Raw genomic sequence first — 19,092 nt, 5'->3', positions numbered from 1 at the left:
TATGTTTGTTCTTAAGAAAACTTTGTATTTAAGAAAAAAAGTTCAAATCAAAAAAAAAAAAAGTTCAAATCCAAGCTTTGGCAGCTACCTGTTATATGATCACCAGGAAGTCATTTCCCTGTTTGGACCTCATTTCCCTCCTCTTTATTTTTATGTTTTTGGGAGGAGACAATTGGGATTAAGTAATTTACCCAGGGTCACATAGTGAGTGTCTGAAACGAGATTTGAACTCAAGTCCTCTGGGCTCCAGGTCCAGCCACCAAGCTGCCCCTTTCCCCTCATCTTTAAACCAGGGATAATAATCCTTATATTTTGTATTTCAAAGGTATTGTGAGAACAGTGCTTTTTAATTTTAAAGCACAATGTAAAAACAATCAAATATTTATATGGAATACATTAAAACTACTATGTGAAACCTGGCAAAATTGTCATCAAGAGTACACCTCTATCTGACACTTTACAAAGCACTGATATGTCTGAAGTGGATAACTCAAATATTGTTCCTCTATATAGATGAACATCTGAGAGGTTTATATGAGAGGTTAAGTGACTTGTCCAGTGTCACACAGCTAGTAAGTGGCAAAACTGAACTCGAAGTCCACATTGCAAATCCCAAATTCAGTTATCTTTCTGTACTTCTTTTGGCCTGTAATAAGGCCACGATACCATAAATTCCCTTGCCTCCTTTGGTTCTTTGAATTTTTTCACAGCCCATTTTGATTTTTAATATACATTTGATCATTAATGAAAAGAAGCTTAAATGCAAACTATTTACTTATTCTCCTTTATTTTCACATCCTATATTATTATTTCAACAGGCAAATATCAAAGACCCCAAATGCTCTTAAATCTAAACAAGCAACTTCTATGTATCACATATTCTAGAGGTTGTGTGATTGTTGGCTGGTAGATCTCAAGTTTCCACCTACTTGTTTTTCCTTATTAGTTAAAAACATCTGTGCAAATTATTATGAGCTGCCTTTTTCATCTTCCTCCAGGGTAATGTGGCATTAGTATTTTCATGCTAGGATTTTTCTTCAAATTATTTTCTAAAGGAAGCAGAGGACACAGATTTTTCCCTCTTGAAGGAGAATTTTGTAGCTCCTGTTAAGTACACATGAAAGTTAAAGTTAATTAGGCTAATTAATTGGGTAGTAAGAAATAGAAAATGCTCTTGGGATCTCTACTTATTGTCTAACATGTGCATTTATAAAAGAGAGTAAAGAATATGCATCCCTGTCATATTCAGATGCTATCTTGTATTGAAATAAAAGGTGGAATAATAGTAGTAAAAGAATGATTTATCTCATAGCCTAAAAGTTGCACACAATAATATGATCAGAGCCAAAGCCAAATCATAAATCTGATTGGCATCTTACAAAACCAGCACATGTTGCTTATTTCATGATGATTAAATGTACAGTAAATCTTTACTCTAGTATGATAATTGAATGTGATTTTTCCTAAATCAGACCTATTATTAATTACATTGGCATTAATCTTAGTATGGATAGCTGACTCTTTTTCCATAAGCTGTTTTGATGATATTTTAAACTATCTTTTTGAAAATTCTTTTTTAATAGAAAGGAAGAAGTTTTATCAGAATGTCAGCATTACACAAGGTGAAAGTGAGTATCTGAAAGCTCTTTCTGTCTTTTTAAGGGGTGATTTGAAATTTGTTTGTAATTATCTCAGTTGACAAATTATCCTTCTTTTCATTGCATTTTTTCAGTAAGCAAAATATACTGTCTTTAAGCCTTATGTCAGTTCAAGTATATAATATATATACTTTAAAATTATTATATATTATTTATTAATATAATTATATATAAGAATGGTCATTTGCTTTTATTTATAATTCATGAGAGTTTTAAAATTTGATCTTTCAAGATGGATATGAGATAAACCTGGACCACAGAAAACTGAAAACTCCCAATGCCAAGCTCTTTACTGTTCCCAGCGAGGCACTGGCTGTTGCTGTGGCTACTGAGTGGGATTCCCAGCAAGACACTATCAAGTTCTACACAATGCATTTGGTGAGAAATTAATAGTGAATACAAAGTAAAGATGGCAACAATCACACTTAATTATTTATCTTCTGATTGATTATTCAGTTTATCATCAATCTTGATCACTTTTGAAACCCTCAGTCAATTTCACCTGGCTATTCCAACACACTCCACACTCACTAGTCCAGTTGATGTAAGTTCAGAGAGTACAAACTACTTTTAATATATTAAGCAAATGTAATCAGATAGTTATAAAGAAAAACACAACTGCATTATCTGTGCTACTGCTTTCTATTAGTTTGGATAGCATTAAGTCCTTAATAAGTCCAGCATTGTGGATGTTAAAAAAAAGTAAATAGTATTGGAGAGGGAGAGTTGTTAATGCCCTTATTTCCTAGTAGCCTAGAACACTACATAAAAATTAATAATCTTCACAAGATCTTAGTGAGTTAAACATTTTTCATAAATAAGGAAAACAGGTGTAGCTAGTTGAGTTAGATAGCTAGCTTTTGAGTTTGGTGATGTGCATCAACTACCATTGCCATCCATATGCTATCACATAATCCTGAACCTTAAAACAGACAAATTTCAGAAATCAGCTTTAATTATTATAATTATTCACTTTATTCGTATTTTGGGAAGTTTTTAGCTATGTCATACTTTCTGCTCCCAGTATTTGTTTTTCTGCTTCTCTTATCCATGTTTCGATCATAATAGGACCTGAATAACTCATCACACTTCAGGGATAAATATAAATAGAAGAAAATACAAATGACTCTGGGTGTGTTTAAAAAAAACTATTCAGGTATTTCTAAAAAAAAAAATCATAATCTGTTTATTACACTGACTTTGTATACTGCTATCATGGTATTAATAGCATATTGGGGGACTTAAATTTGGACCATCAGTCTCTTGCCAATTTGGAGTGAAATCAGTTTCTTACATTTAGCCTCTCTCTTCTTAGACAGTAATGGCTTTGTGAAATCAACTATAATAGCTGCTCTCTCTGCTTTTTGATTCAGACCACACTGTGTAACACATCTTTAGACAACCCATCTCAACGAAACAAAGATCAGCTTATCCAAGCTTCTATGAAGTTTCTGGACACAGACACAATCTGGTAACAGACACTTGGACTAAATTCACATTGTAATGACGGTGAGCTTTAGATTGTCCTATAGCACTTGTCTAAGGAAATATTATCAAGAGTGATTTTCTTATTTTGTTGTGTAGTTTTTTGTTTTCATTTAGTTGGAGTCAACTAAGCAATGACAACTAAGGAAACAAGGATCTGTTGAATTCTTAGAACAACAAATGCCAAATGGAAGAATTTGTATTTTTAGCATTCTCTCCCTCAGTTTGCTTTGACCTATCTTAGCGTCTTCCTTGTATTCCCCTATAGAGCATCAGCTATAAGGCTATTTTTCTGTTTTCATCAAATTCCCACTCCTAGCAAGATGTAAGATATCAGATGGCTCATTAGCTTAGCAGTCCAAGGTTTAAGTCTCAGTCTCAGTTTTACCACATGATAATTCTATGATAATTGGGGCAGTCTTCTAACCTCTTTTAGTTTGAAGTTTCTTATCTCTAAAATTGGGTATGATAATATTTGTACTATCTAGTTAACAGATTATTGTGGGAAAAAAAGACTTTGTAAGTGATAAAAAGTTACATATAGGCAAGTTATTATTCCTTTTAATTTAACAGATCAGTTTTTAAAAATTATGCCCCTAAAGTAAAAACTTTATAAAAAATATAAATTCACTAAGAATGAACTTGAATAGATTGAATGGATCAAGGAATTAATTGGTAACAAAAATTTGGTTATTAGATTTAAGATGGTATGTGGTAATAATCAGAGGTTTTTACTGTCCAAATACCCAGGAAGGGCTCTGAATCCTTTATATTTTTAACTGCCTACCTATCTGGGGTGGGAAATATTAAGGACTGACTCATAGAGAGAGCTACTTTTCAAGATATGGTTGAACTATTTGGGGGGAAAAAGCTTTTTTCAAGTTATCATTTGTAATTTTATTAGATTACTAATAATGAACCAAAAATTGAACTTTTTGTTAATAAAGATTTTTTTTTTTGTAATACATTAGTTACAGGGTGGAGGAACCAGAGACTTTAGTGGAACTTCAAAAGAATGAGTGGGATCCAGTTATAGACTGGGCAGAAAAAAGGTAAGAGACAAAATCCTCATGAGTTCATATCTTTATTCACTTGTCCAGTGCTTCTCCTCGTGTTACTATCTTCTTATTTTTATTATATTGGCTCAACCTTCCCATGAGCAATCATTATTTTTCCAGGTGTTTAGATCTAATGCTATTTGTGTGAAAAGTGTTCTGTAATTGTAGATATCTAGTTCCTGGGTTTGTCTTGGCAGGTAGACTTCCAAATCTTGTGTTGCTTTCCTCAGAACTTATATGGGAACTAATCAGCATTTACAATATGAGCTATGGAGACACTGGTGGAAAAGTTATCACATAAAAGAATGTTTAGAAAAGAATTGCACGTGTTTAACCTATACTGGATTTACTTTGCTATGTGGCGGGGAGTGGGAGGGTGAACAATTTAGAACACAAGGTTTTGCAAGAATGGATGTTGAAAACTATCTTTGCATGTATTTGGAAAAATAGAAAGCTATTAAAAAAGAAAGGTTATTGAAGAAAGTTTTGATAAGATCTATGTTCTATATAACGTACTATAAATTTAGTTGTGGTTTTAGATAGTTGCAAATGACTATATTATTTCATTGTCCAGACTATGCTTTTCATCCAAAGAAAGTCCTTGGCAATATTCTTCAGTATGTTTGTCTTTGGGAAAAAGAAACTTAATTAAAGAGGCTACTGCTGGTGCTCTGTAAATCACTAGTTAACTGTAACTATAACTGTTCCCCAGAATCTCTTTAAATGGACCAATTTGATTGAATGAAGTAGGAAATGTGAGTATATTCTTGAAAGTATAGAAAAGTAGCCTAAGACTTTGGCTGAGCATTATACCATTCTTACCAAAGTATACATGCTAAAGTTTAATATATGCTATTGTAGGTATAATGTTAAGATTGGATCTTCTACAAATATCATGGGACCTGATATCCCAATCAAGACTAAAGAAACTTTCATCAGTCATTTGGCATCTTACAACATGTGGGCCTTGCAAGGTAATAAAGATTTCATAGGGTTTTTTCCCTGAGGTTAAGAAGGGAAGATATTGATGTAAGATTTTAAGATTTTACTTCATACCCCTCCTTTCTGAGTACCATCTATATGACCATGGGATTTGGAACTGGAAGGAACATTTGAGATTATCTAGTCCAAACTTCTCATTTTACAGATTAAAAAAAAAAACCTGGGTTCCAGAGAGGTGATGTGACTGGTCACACCAGTGAATAGCAAAGCTCGTTAGTATTCCAGCTCAGGTCCCATGAATCAAGAGTGCCACTATATCATCTGGGCCCTATGAGGAGGGATCAAATCACTTGCCCAGGGTTAAAACACATTAGTGTAATGACAACATTGGTCCCCAGACATCTGGTCCTAGATTTAACTTCACTTTAACTATAAAATGTTTAGTAAATGTGCTGTAGTAGAACTTAAAAAAGAGAGAAAGACACTATGGGAGAGCGGACGGGGGGCACTGGAGGGCACTGTAGTGTGTACAGATAGCTTTAGAGACATTCCTTCGAATTCAACAGTGTTCTACTAAAGAAAAGTACTGGGCTAGACTTAAACAGAAACCTTAGATTGTGGTACATTAGTACATGTGAAGATAAACAGGCCAGCTTGGACAGGTGTCAGTAGTGTGGGCTCACATAACTGGGGTTATATGTTTTTCATGTTTAATGTTCATGTGGCTCACATTGATAGTATATGGAAATGGAAGGAAGAATTAGAAAATACAGCTTCTGGTGGGAGTAGAAAGCAGAGGGTTATGATGCCTTCCTAGTCTAAAACAGGGTTTCTTAAACTTTTTCCACTCACAACCTCTTTTTGCCCAAGAAATTTTTATGTGACCCCCAGAGTATGTAGATATATATAAAAATAGGTATAAAAATTAATGATTTTGCAATTCCCCCACATTCGGTTACAAGATCCTACATAGGATCACGAAGCACAGTTTAAGAAACTGGGGGCTTTCTCAGAAGGTGAACTAGTGATATTGTATGCTTTTGACCTGCTGGGGTATATGCCCACGCCATAAGCAGTTTCACTCTTGCCAAGCCTGCTTTCTTCCAGGACGTTTAGATTCCTACGAATCTACACAACTTTATAACAGAACTCTACAAATATTTCTGATGATAATAGTAATTAATATAAGGTCAATCTCTTTCTTCCAATAAAAAGTCATATTAGATATTCTCTTCCAATTTCTCTAATGGGCAGAATCTTTTCTTGTCTTTTCCAGACTTATTTATAATATTCTGAACTGTTATTGATACTAATCCAGAATGCAAGAATAAGAATATTATCAATATGGTAGTGTTGGCCTTGGAATATATTTTTCCATTCTGTTCACCAGGTATAGAATTCGTGATCACCCAGTTGAAGTCTATGGTTTTGTCCTTGGGGTTGATTGACAGGCACCTTACAGTAGAAAAGGCAGTCCTGCTGTCTCGTCTGGAAGAAGAGTACCAGGTATGCAAAAATTTATAGACCTCCCAATTTAACTATAGATACTCCTCTGTTCAGTTCAGTTCAGATCCCACAGTGTAGGTTTGTGGTTGCTATCCAGAGCCTAAGTCAGATTGAGCACTTAGATCAGTCTTGGAGCAAACCTAAAATCCATCTTAATTTTCACATATTCTCTATTCTTTTATTATTACTATTATACCTTTTTATTTACAAGATGTATGCATGGGTAATTTTTCAACATTGACCATTGCAAAACCTTCTGTTCCAACTTTTCCCCTCCTTCCCCCCACTCCCTCCCCAGGATGGCAGGTAGACCAATACATGTTAAATATGTTAAAGTCACATATTCTCGATTCTAAGAATAACCTAGGACCAAGTTTACTGAACATATAGGAAAAGAACTGAATTATACTGGCCTTTGAAGGAGGAGGAAAAGTCCATCTTTCCTGATATCTGTATTGAACAGTTTCCTAGCTCTGATAATATTTTCATGGGTACACTTAGCTTAATTAAACTTAATGTATCTCTCTGGTATCTTGTGGATTTTTTCCATCTATTTGCCGTTTCTAATCTTATAAGTAATTTTCTTTCATGTTTTCCTTTACCATGGTGCACAAGATTTTTTTCATTGGGTTTTCATTGGAGACCAGTCATCCTCAGATTGTCTTTCTGAGTTTTATCTTTAAAATCAGTTGCGTTGGCCTGTGGGTATTTAAAGTGTTTGAGTTTTTGTTTGTTTGTTTGTTTTTTCAACTTTTCTGCTTTTTGACTTTTTTTTTAAATATTTATTGTTATATCACTACCTTTTTGTATTCTGTCTCTTCAATGCCCTTTTTAGAATATCTGCCACTTTATTAATAGTCTCTGTCTTCTGGTCTAAACCATCAGTTCTCTTTTCACAATCTTTAAAAGCTCTAATTTCATTCCTTTTCTCTTCCTTTAATTTTCTTCTTAGGCTTCTCAATCAATCTTAGAGATTCCCATGATTGTTCCAATATCACTTCTGAATATCTTCTTGTGAGTTCTTGAATTCTTTTATCACATAGTACTTCATTACTATTTAGAAGATCTTTTCTGGTTTGTTCACTTGTTCAATCAGTATTGGTTTTTCTGTGGGAGTTTAATTATTCTTTTGCCTTATTTGGTATATAATTTATTGTTTTTGAGATGAAAAAGGAGAAGGTTAGGTGTAAACATGACCTATCATTCAGCCATTTTACCAAGCAGCTTGTTGGTGCAGGGGATCGAGTGGCAGACCAGGAGTTGGGGAGAACTGGTATCAATTCAAATTCTACCCCAGACCCTTACTGGTGGTATGACTTTTAGCAAATCACTAAGTCTCTGCCTCCCTCAGTTTTCTCATGTAAAATGGGGGTCATACTAAGAACTCCTCTCTAGGGTTATATTGAAGATCAGGATGAAATAACCATTGTAAAATGCTTAGCACAGTGCACCATAGGAGGTCCTACATAAATGTTAGCTATTATTAGTTTTCCATAAATGAATTTGACCAACTCATACAACTTCTAATTGTGCCAAGTCTTGCCAGTTCTACTTCCACAATATCTTTAGTATCTATCCCCATCTCTCCTTACATAGCAGCTAGCCTATCTCAGTCCCAGCATCTCTTGCTAGTCTGTATTTGGATCTCTCTACTACAGATCCTCCACATAACTGCCAAAATGATGTCACTGAAGCATAAGTTCAAACCTTCTTATCTCTAAGGTCAAGTGCAAACTCTTCTGTTTGGTACTTAAAGTCCTTCCTAACTTTATTTCAAGCTCCATGTTCTGACCTGGTTCTATATAACATCCCTTTATTCCCTCTATGGTCCAGCCAAACTGGCTTTCTTACAGTTGCTCATGCCTAGTATATACTTCCCCATTACCTTTGATCTAGAGAAGGAAATAGTAAACCACTCCAGTGTCTTTGCTTAAAAAATCTAAATGGGGTCACAAAGACTTGGTCATGACTTAAATGGCCAAACAACAAAATCATGTATTGGTTTTTGTTGTTGTTGTTGTTGTCACTGAACATTTTCCAATTGCATTTTAATTTGGTTCTGTCCAGAGGATACTTTGGAGTTTTGAGGACAACTAGTTTTAATACCTCTGCTCAAGGCAACTCTCTAATAGTAAATGGCAGAAACTCTTTTCATCTGGGAGTTTCCTTTTTCCGTGAAATCACTGATAAGTCCAGTCCTTTTCCCAAAGTGTTGCTTTAAGCAAGTAGACTTGAGTTGGACATTGGAAATTTATTATCTGTCAGTGTTTAACTGACTTCTTATGTCAACCTCATCAAAGTGTTAAGAGGAAGAACAAACATTGATTGTAAAGTACTCTGTAAACTTAAATTTGAGGAATATAAATGATACTAGAACACAAATATATATATATATAATATATGCTAGGCTGAAGTTTAGTTTTGTGTATGAAAATAGTTTATCAAAGAGAGATCCAAATTCAGTTTCCATGTAGTGACACTTATACATTAACAAAAGATAGAATGGTACTTGATAGAAAACTAGAAACGAGAGTCCAAAAAACTTGAATACAAGCACCACTTCTAACATACTGATTTTTTGATTCTGAACAAGGCCCTTTCCAGTGGTCCAGGTCAGAGACATCAAACTCACAGGAAAATAAAGTTAAGGTGTAATTGGGATATGTAATACAGAACAATATAAATAATGTATATGTGTCTCATAACTATCCTTTTTCTGCTTGAGTTTGACACTTCTTTTTCTGTTTGAATTTAACACCACTTCTTCAGGCAGCTCAAGCTACTGATCTGTAGATCTAAGATGTGGAAGTGTCCAGACCAAAAGAGAGAGTAAATGAAAATTGCTTGCAAGGACATTGATTCTTTGCTTTTTCCCCTCAGTTGTCATCCTGCATTTTCAGCTGTTCATGTGCATGTCCTGTTAACAACTCTACACAGACTCATCATCTTTCCCAGTCACCCAGAGTTGAAATTTCCAAATGTTCTTTGTTTTCCACATCTTGCATATTTAGTCTACTACCAGATTCTTTCCATTTGACTCCACCTCTCCTTTGTCCCTGGCCCTACTTAGTTCCTACTGCTGCTGCTACACAAATCCAGCCTCCCTTCACTCTCATCTTTCCTCTAGACAATTAACAGCAGTTTCCAGATTAATTTTCCTAGTACAAACCACCAAATTCCTTTTATTAATGTACAGTTTTGACCATATTAATCCTGTTAAGAAAATTTTAGCAGCTTTTGTCAGCAGGATCAAAAACAGAATCTGTAGCCTGGTTCTAACTGTCTTTCTGACTTTATTTCACACTACATACTATATTCCATCTATTTTATACTATTACTTCTTTCCTTTACTTTCCTGATTTTTGTTCATTGGATGAACTATCCCTGTGCTCTTCATCTCTGAGACATACAATTCAGGGATTGGTTCAAAACATATCCCTTTTGAGCTGTTTTTCTTGTTTTCTGATGGACCATCTTTGTTTTTTCCAATTTAATTAGGTCACTTTCAATGCCCTCTACTACCTGTATACTCTTTGCGCAAGCCACCCAAACTTCACATCTGTAAAAAAAAGATATTGATCTCTTCTTTAAATCTATCATCCTATAATCCTTTCAGTTCTTCTGATTAGCAAGATTTTGACATTTGGGTGCCACTGTCCTTAGATAATCCCATTCCTGCATAATCAAACAGCTCTTGGAAAAAACAGTTATATAGATTTCTCTGACTAGGCAAAGGGGTATTGCAGAAATGACATAATGAGAAAAAATATAACCATTAATATCCATTATAATATCCCAGAAGAACCCAGAGGCAAAGTATGATACTGTTCTCTTTTGCCATTGCCTGGCTCTATGGCTGATTTATGTTATAAATAGCCCCACTGAGGCAGCTAGGTATCTCAGTAAATAGAGAGGTCTGGAGCAGGAACAGCTGAGTTCAGATCCAGGGAAAATGACTTAATGGCAAACCACTTCAAAGAGTTGGCTATGACTAGACAACCAAACAGCAATAAGATATATTGGTGTGGCACACAGTTGTGCCAGTTGTTGTAGCTAACTACTACCACATATTACAGACATTGATAGTCTTGTTGGATGAAAGCTGATCCCTAAGAAATTGGTCCCAGCACTTTTATATTAATGATTTGATTCTTGAAAAATGAAATTTGGAGCAAATGCTGTTCATGGAAAAATCTTTGAAGGTCTAGAACTCTTGTTTTTCCAAGATTACTTGATGCTAACAAAACATATATACTGTTCTCTTAGATCCAGAAATGGGGCAATGTGGAATGGGCCCACGACTATGAACTACATGAATTGCGGGCTCGAACTGCAGCTGGGACGCTTTTTGTTCACCTTTGTTCAGAAAGTTCCACAGTAAAACACAAACTCCTGCAGGAATGAGGTTCTCTTACTGAACTCTGGGATCATAGAGGAAGATGCGCATCCTAGGTGACTTGAGGATGATATAAGCTACAAGTCATTGGATTTTTTCCCCCCACTTCCTGCTAAGAGATCATCCTGTCCTTGGTCATTAAGAGCTATCCAGGAAAATATCTTTTAAAATGGGGGAAAAGGAGCTACAGTATAATTAGTACACAGGACTTTCTTCCTAGCTTTATTTTTAATATTAAAGATTTCTTCAAGATCAAAACTTGTATCAAACTTTGTAATTGTTTATGGCTCCGGAATTTAATCTCATTTTATTCATTGTGACTGGGATTTCCCTAAGGTTAAACATCTTACCTTTTAAGAGTATATTTTGCTGATTTAGGTCTGAAATAAGAGACTCAGTACTTGTCACCAGTCAGTAAACTAATTTTTATTCTTGGTCTTTCAACCTAATTTTTCTTAACTTATGTTTGACTTTTATCAAAAGTTCTCATGAAAATAAATTACTCCTTAATCTTTTTTTTGTTTCTTAGAAAGTCATATTAAGTATTCTGTTCTTTAAAATAGAAGAATATTTAATATAATTAAAATTCTAAAAAGTAACCTGATTTGAGAGACATGTGAGAAAAATTTTGAATTTATCCTTAGTTTTTTTTAAGGTTTCTTCCTTACATCATATTCCATGTGGCAATCTGCCATTTCTTAGCATCACTATTTATATATAATACAGCAGAAGGAGCAAATGGTACTCCAAAAATGCATTCAATAAAGGCTTCTCAAGCAAGCTGCCTTTATTAGTTCACTTAAAAATAGATTTTAGGAACTTTGATAACTTGCATTCCAAAACAAATAAAACTATCATCACCTTAAGAGTTTTGAGAGCTTTCTTTCCTGTGTTCTACAACAGTTAGTAATAGAAATCACATTTCCATTGGGGTGCAAGAGGAGTTAAAGTTACTTTCTCTCAGGTTGTAAAAATGTAGCTGGATTACAATGTTCTTTACGTAAATTCATATTACTTAAAGACTTCTGAAAGAAATCTGCATTCTAAAAATGTTAACTTTACAATACCTGTCTCTCTCTTTCTCCCCTCCCCCCTCTACTTCTGCCTCTAGAATCAGTGCTTTGAGGCCTCCCATCTCTCCACCCAAAAGCCCTCCAAGATGGGGCAGGTAGGTGGCACAGTGGATAGAGCACCAGCCCTGGAGTTAGGAGGACCTGGGTCCAGAAATCCTCCAAGTGAAAGCAGAAGAACAGACACAAGTGGGGCTTGACTTGAGATCTCTGATGGCCAAGAAAGTAGACATTTGTCTTGCTCTGCCTACATGTCTGTCCCACATGTGTCTGTCTTCCCTTTGCTTGGCCCCATAGCATATATCAGCCATCCTCTGTTTTCTGTGTCTGGCCCTATGTGTCAGCCACTCACATGGCCTTCCTCTGGGTTCTGGCCAGGCTTTCTGTGGCTCAACCCAGCCTTTACAGATTATGTCGTGCTCCCCTTCCTCCATGAGCATGGGGTCTTCTTCCTGACTCTTCCTTTTTTTCTTTTCCCTCTATCTATGGGCAAATTCAGATTACATAAAAACTGCTTTTTATAGAAGTACACAGAATAAATGGTTCAGCTGTCTGTATTATGAAATGGCTGATTGCTGTTCTAAAGCTCTTTCAGTGTCCTTTTCATCTAGAAAGAAGAAAATCCCCTCTAACAACAAGTTTGTAACTTTTGTGGCCAACAGAGGCTTCCATAGAATGGAGCTATCAATCCTTCTGCATTCTTAATGGACCTGCCTGATAAAGTGATGAGTACTTTGACTTGATCTTTGTCTTTATTTTTCATAAATTTAAATATTTAATTCAATAAAATAAGCCATCTATTGTTATTTTCACATTTGGAACTTCTCAAGAGGAAAAAATTGAAAAACGTAGGTAACCATATATCTTTATACAAATTGTCATCCATTGGTCACTCAAGTACATGAGCAGAATTTTGTCCCTAATCAATATTCCTTTCTAAAAAGAAGAGACGGCCCTTTTTTGTGTTAACTTACCTAGTCCAAAAGGTCACCAAAATCCATGTTGTCCAGGTCAGTCTGTAAATGGTCAACATATTGATTGATTTCTTTTACTCGTTTACGATTTCTATCGAGTTCATCATTATGAACCTGAGTATTTGAAACCAAAGATTTCCTTTTAAAATTCTTTTTGAAAAGCCTCTATATGTTTCCAGTTTAAGAATAAAGAAACGATTGATGAGGAAAACATTTGCATGGTTAGTATTGTTTCTATATTTTCACGAAAAATATACAGACCCTTATTCTTAACAGTGTTCTAATCTATTCAATTTGGTCAAATTTAGAATGAGTTAGAAACACTATATCACTAGTAAGCTAAATTTTTTTTTCTTTTTATGTTTTTATTTATTGAGGCAATGTGTGAGGTGGGAGCTATGCAATCAATCTAACTTTCTAAGTAAACTTCCAATTCCTCTCTAGTCTGTGGTTAAGAAATAAAGTTACACCTACCACAATAATGTTACTATTTACTTACCTTATCTACAGTAGCTGTACACCAACTGGTGACATTGGTTATTAAATCATCTTCTCGATTGTCTATCTTCAGAAGATGGATGTCATGTGATGCTCCAACTGCATTAACAACTGTATCTTTGTCAGAAAAAAGCTAGAGAATAAAATTGATCAAATATGGAATGCATTTTGATTTGAAGCATTAAAATGCTATAAAAATCAGAACTTAATACCAAGTGAATGTAAGAAAAGAAATTCATTCAGTATTGTTAAAGTCAATCCTGTAGTAAAACAGTTTGACAGCTGCCATTTAGAAAAAAACTACCTATATTTTTACAAAGGCCACCTGAGTTCAGATTTTGCCTCAGATATTTCCTAGCTGTATGAATCTGGGCAAGTTACTGAAACACTGAGTGTCTCAGTTTGTTCACTTGTAAAATGGGAATCGTAATAGCACCTATCTCTCAGGGTTATGAGGATCAATTGAGATCAAGATTGTAAAGTGGTTGGCTCAATGCCTAACACATCGTAAGAGCTATATAAATGTTAGCTGTTATTATATTCTAGTTGTTTTTCCATAAGTAATTATGAGTATACTTATAAGTGTGTATATAAGTCTAAGAGTAAAAAAAATGCAATCAGAAAATTGAAGTTTAATTTATTGCAAGTGACAGAAGCAATTATGGTTTAGTGAAAGAACATTGAATTTGCAAAGGCAATAGTGAAATCCTACATCTACAACTTGCCAATGATTTGAAGCCTTTATGTAACGTTCAGGGGTTGGTCAAGGTAGCAGGATACAATGAATAAAATCTAAGATTCAGAGCCAAAGGATCTGAGTTTTCCTCTTGGTCCTGCCTGCTCCCTGCATGATTTTGGATAAAAGTTTTTCATCTTTCTGGAGCTCAATCTTGTTCTCTGTAAAATGAAACAGTTAAGTAAATTGTTCTCTGAGCTTCCCTTCTAGATCATACACTGGTAAATCAGTATTAGTTAGTAGTAGACATTTTTTTCTTCAATAATAAAAACACTAGCCCCAACCCAAAAGGCTATTTCATGTTGGTTCTTGAGTCCTGGTGATAAAATGCATTAAACACAAAGGTGTTTTGTAATTTACCTTGCCTTGTCTATTGATTGATTGTTTTTTTGTTTTGGGTTTTTTTTTTGGCTCAGTTGCCAGTATGTAGGTCATTCAATTTAGGTGAGCAAATTATAGTAAAGAAAAAAATTTTTTTTTTATCTGAACAGTTTGATCCATGATCCCTAAGAACATGATTCATTTGGAAGATTTTGTCTGCACTTGACTTTATAGAGGATAACATTCAAACATACCAATACTTAACATGCTTCTGATCTCTCATCAATTTAGATGTTCTCTCCAATAATGCAAATCACTACCTCTCTACCCTGGTTGGTTCATAGTTTTTGTCCATGTCCTTCCATAAGACTGATTTTGCTAGGGAAAAGGGGGGAGAATTTGGGACAAAAGAAATTCTACCCAATATGTAAGAAGCCTTCCACAGCTCTTGACTTAGGATCCCAGTGAAGTTCTTAAGTAGTCCCCATTCTCCCTTGCTCTCAAAGCATGATTTCATCTTTTTTGCTTATATTTTTCTTCATGATATCCTTTACTCCAGTTCTTCAAGATGCTAATTTGTTAAATGCTGAAGCCTTTTGTACCTCTCATACCTATCATACACTTCCCAATGATACTTATTTTAAATTCTTAAAAGACTGGTGTACCATGATGCACAGACACATATTAGTAGAATATTAATATTAAAAAGGCAAGAATCCCACAAGACGCACTTGCTAGAACCCTAATCTTAGTGCCTGGGCCAGGGCCTGGACCTAGGAAGAAGTTGGTCCCAGGCCCTTGCTTCCAAGCACTCAATTTCTGCTTTTCCCAAGATTGACCACTTCCCAGGCAGAAACAAGGCTTTTGTTGTTTTGTCCTTCATTTTTTAAGATAATCATAACATCTGGGAGTTATTGCCATGATATGCAAGTGAATTGTATTTAAGTAAGGAATAGCTGTGTAAGCTTCTTCAGAGCCATATGGGTCCAGTGGCCAGATATAGATCAGAATGACTGGAGATAGCTCTGGATGCAGTAGGAGACTTGGGCCCTTCTAAGCTAAACTGACATTGAATTTGACATATATTTTAAAAGGAAGCTGTTCATGATTTTAAAAAAAAAACTTAAAAGTTCAGGTGCAGACTCTTGACTTTTGAACAGTTGACTTATTAACTATTAAATATACATGGCTTTAACAGATCTTGGTTTGATTGAGGCAATATCCATTCATAATTAAGGCTGGGCAAGAAAGAAATGAGGCAGCGTGGCCTTTTTTAGCTAGTTAAAAAAAACAACAACAACAACCCTAACTTAATTCAACCTAACACCATCTGGACCCAGACCTGGTAATAATATAGAAATGTGTAGGAAAAAATAGTTTTCCCACGAACTCTAAGTCAATTACAATAAAGCAGAAGTCTTTTTATCTAATCTAAAACTACAAAATAAAAAGATAGCCAAGTGAAGGGAAAGTACATTAATATATGCCTGATGGAACTGTGGTTTGAATTATAACCCCAAAGACACTTTGCATATCCTTTGACATGGTGATACCATTACTATACTCATGAGATCAAAGAAAAACAAAACACATATATAAATATTTACAGAAGCTAATTTGTTATATAATAAACAGGAGACAGAGTGGCTGTCCCTCAAATGGGGGATGATTATAGCATATATAGCATATGCATTGTTACATATAGCATATGAATAAAATAAAGTGTTATTATACAAGTTACAACAGGGACCGATTCAGGGAAACTTGGAAAAGACATGTATGAACTGAAGCTGAGGGAAGCAAGCAGAAGAACAATTTCTGCAATAACAACATTGCACAGAAGAAGCGACTTTGGATCACAGGGCAAACAGTGGAATAAGAAGAAAGAATAAAACTAACTCTCTTCCAGCAAAGTTCAAAGAAGATCATCAGACTGCATGATGATCAAGAAATCTAAGGAGAACCATAGGAACCCATAAATTTGGAAAATGGATCCACCCAAGAAGGCCTATGCAAAGCTTTCTATCACATGAATAGAAGCTGGGACATGTAATGGGGATGAGGCAGTAGCTGTGTTACTCTGACCTTTCCATTGAAGGAAAGGTCATTGAAGGTGACAATATGAATATACTAGACTATTAATACTCTAAAAGGTGAAGAATGGATTGAGTAGAATCAACCAATTTTAATGATTACAACATTTTAAGGAAGGAGAACTTTGAAAGACTTGAAAGTGTGCCATAATGCTTCACCATGATTCCAGAAATCTAGTGATGACCCCTCCTATCTCTCTCTTTTTCAGAGAAGAATTACATAATTAGGACTAAAGATTTGTTTTGCTTGACTATGCTTGTTATAGATAAAAGAGTTTTGTTTGTTTTTAATGTGAGATGGGAATAGGAGGAAATTATGGGCTAGGGTGCAAAAAAGAAAAGAGAAGAAAAGTCTTTGAAGGGTCTTTTTAAATGCTTGAAAGAGAAAAGAAAGTTGAGAGATTATGAAAAAAAAAGACAACTTTGAAACTGACATTGAATTTGACATATTTTAAAAGAAGCTATTCATGATTTTAAAAAAAATTAAAAATTCAGGTGCAGACTCTTGACTTTTGAACAGTTGACTTATTAACTATTAGATACACATTGTTAGGGAGAGTCTTACTTTACAGAAGTGATTGCCCTTTATCCTCAATGCAGAACATTTGGGAAAATAATCAAGCAAAACTGACCAATCCATCCTGACCCTTAATCAAGTCCTCTTTCTGGTGATGGAACAAAAGGGGGATAATGAAAGAACTGCTGTTGCTAAAGGGGAATTGTCTCTGATCAGACTAATTAGAACTTGAGATGCATTTTCAGGTTTTATGTAATAAGGATGGTTAAATGTGGTTGAAATAGTGTTTTTAATCTTACTCTACATATAGATAAAATGGGCCTTGGGGTGGGATAGGAACCTGCCATCTCCAGCATTCTTTTGGGGGAAAATAAGTTCCAAATAGAAACTTAAAAGCTGGATCATCCAGTCCATGTCCAATAAACTGTATTCCAGCTTTAATGTGCCAAGCATGAGGTTTCTATTATTGATGTTAACATTTTCCCTTGAAAACTAGATAAAACCATATTATGCAGGGACTGAGCTTATGACTTCATTGGTATAGGACAGACAATTCCTTTGAGGAAACTACCAATGCAGGTTGTCTTATGGAGTTGCCTATTATACTGAAAGGGTGAGTTTCATGGATATAAGAGAGAGAATTTGAAACCAGCCATCCCTAACTCAAGACAAGTGCTCAATATACTACATTATCTCTTTTCATATAAATGCAGATATGCAATCAAAATGCTGCTATATAAAGCAGATATTTCTATGTAAATGTGTGTGTATATATATGTATATACATACATATATATATATATATATATGCACATATATAATCTTATAGCAGTTTGGGACTCTAAGATGGGTCTAATTTTCTCTATTCCAAAATTTCCCTCATTTCTTTATCCTAAATAGATATTCTATGGTCTAAGATTAATATTTAGGAGTTCCATCAATATATTTCCAGTCCAAAAGCATTCTATAGAAAAACAAATTTGGAAAATGTTTATCCATTCCAGCTGAATAGTTTATAGATAAGAAAACGGACTTAAGAAATTTAAGTGACTTACCCAATAGTATAATAGTAGAACCAGGACTAGAAATGAGGTCTTCTAATGCCTAGTCCAGTGCTTCTACATTGTATTCTCCTTTTTTTCTCTTAAGTAACATGCCCAATTTTTGAAACACATTTGCTTTGCATTTTCATATATATAATGCCATAACCTCTTTATGAAACTCACTGCTCGGACATCATCTGGCAGGTCCTCATCAAATTCACTCTTGACTATTTTTTCCAAGGTGTTTATTGAGATCTCCAGAAGTTTCTCATGGTGATGGTTTTCAAGGTCACGGCACTGGGCCATCGTAGGAGTGTAAGTTAAGGAAATAAGACCATCTTATCATAATATGAATGATTTGATATGACTATACCCGACAAGAGTTTACTTAAGAGGGACATTTTTATCCCTAAAAAAAGAGATTCACTCACTTTAACCAGCTTGTACTTGAAATAATCTTAAGGAGAAATCATAGAAACACAGAGTTCAACAAACATACTTTGAACACCACTGGGATATAAAGATAAAATGCCCTCAAGGAGTTTGGAGAAGAGAGCTAACATACAGACAAATAAGAATAATAATTTATTAACAAGTGGAACATGAGGGAAAACTTCATGGAGGAAGGAAGCCCAGAGAGCTGAGTATTGAAAGACAAGGATACTGAAAGATGGGGATAAAAAAGAAAATATATTTCAGGAATGGAGGAATAACTCATGTAAATGTGTGCTGGTTATGAGATGGAACACTGAATTTAGGGAATTACTAGTAGGGCAGTTTGCTCAAAGTACATGA

At 34.9% G+C, this 19,092-nt stretch overlaps 2 protein-coding genes across 5 annotated transcripts in view; one reads left to right on the top strand and one right to left on the bottom strand.

The window, feature by feature from the left end:
- ATPAF2 (ATP synthase mitochondrial F1 complex assembly factor 2) overlaps positions 1-19,092 on the top strand; it is a 60,739-nt gene that overhangs the window by 12,147 nt on the left and 29,500 nt on the right. Inside the window, exons 2-8 of one of the 2 annotated variants that reach the window (XM_003761282.4) lie at positions 1,584-1,628; positions 1,891-2,036; positions 3,032-3,129; positions 4,115-4,195; positions 5,063-5,175; positions 6,534-6,649; positions 10,916-13,083. In XM_003761282.4, the coding sequence (XP_003761330.1) occupies positions 1,584-1,628; positions 1,891-2,036; positions 3,032-3,129; positions 4,115-4,195; positions 5,063-5,175; positions 6,534-6,649; positions 10,916-11,053 (737 nt within the window). In that variant the 3' untranslated portion in view covers positions 11,054-13,083. Of the gene's footprint in view, positions 1-1,583; positions 1,629-1,890; positions 2,037-3,031; positions 3,130-4,114; positions 4,196-5,062; positions 5,176-6,533; positions 6,650-10,915; positions 13,084-19,092 lie in introns of those variants that run through there. The other variant, XR_004229582.1, reaches the window with a different exon arrangement.
- The window catches only part of DRC3 (dynein regulatory complex subunit 3), a 106,469-nt gene continuing 87,870 nt past the window's right edge, over positions 494-19,092 (bottom strand). For 2 of the 3 annotated variants that reach the window (XM_031938511.1, XM_031938513.1), the window contains 4 exons: positions 18,481-18,604; positions 13,589-13,720; positions 13,090-13,203; positions 494-1,104 (listed from right to left, as the gene is read on the bottom strand). In XM_031938511.1, the coding sequence (XP_031794371.1) occupies positions 13,090-13,203; positions 13,589-13,720; positions 18,481-18,604 (370 nt within the window). In that variant the 3' untranslated portion in view covers positions 494-1,104. The remainder of the gene's footprint in view (positions 1,105-13,089; positions 13,204-13,588; positions 13,721-18,480; positions 18,605-19,092) is intronic. The other variant, XM_031938508.1, reaches the window with a different exon arrangement.

Source organism: Sarcophilus harrisii, chromosome 1, assembly GCF_902635505.1.
Source record: "Sarcophilus harrisii chromosome 1, mSarHar1.11, whole genome shotgun sequence".
In the NCBI taxonomy this organism is placed as follows: domain Eukaryota; kingdom Metazoa; phylum Chordata; class Mammalia; order Dasyuromorphia; family Dasyuridae; genus Sarcophilus; species Sarcophilus harrisii.
The sequence above is the reverse complement of the archived record's forward strand: the minus strand, read 5'-3'. Positions and strand labels throughout refer to the sequence as shown.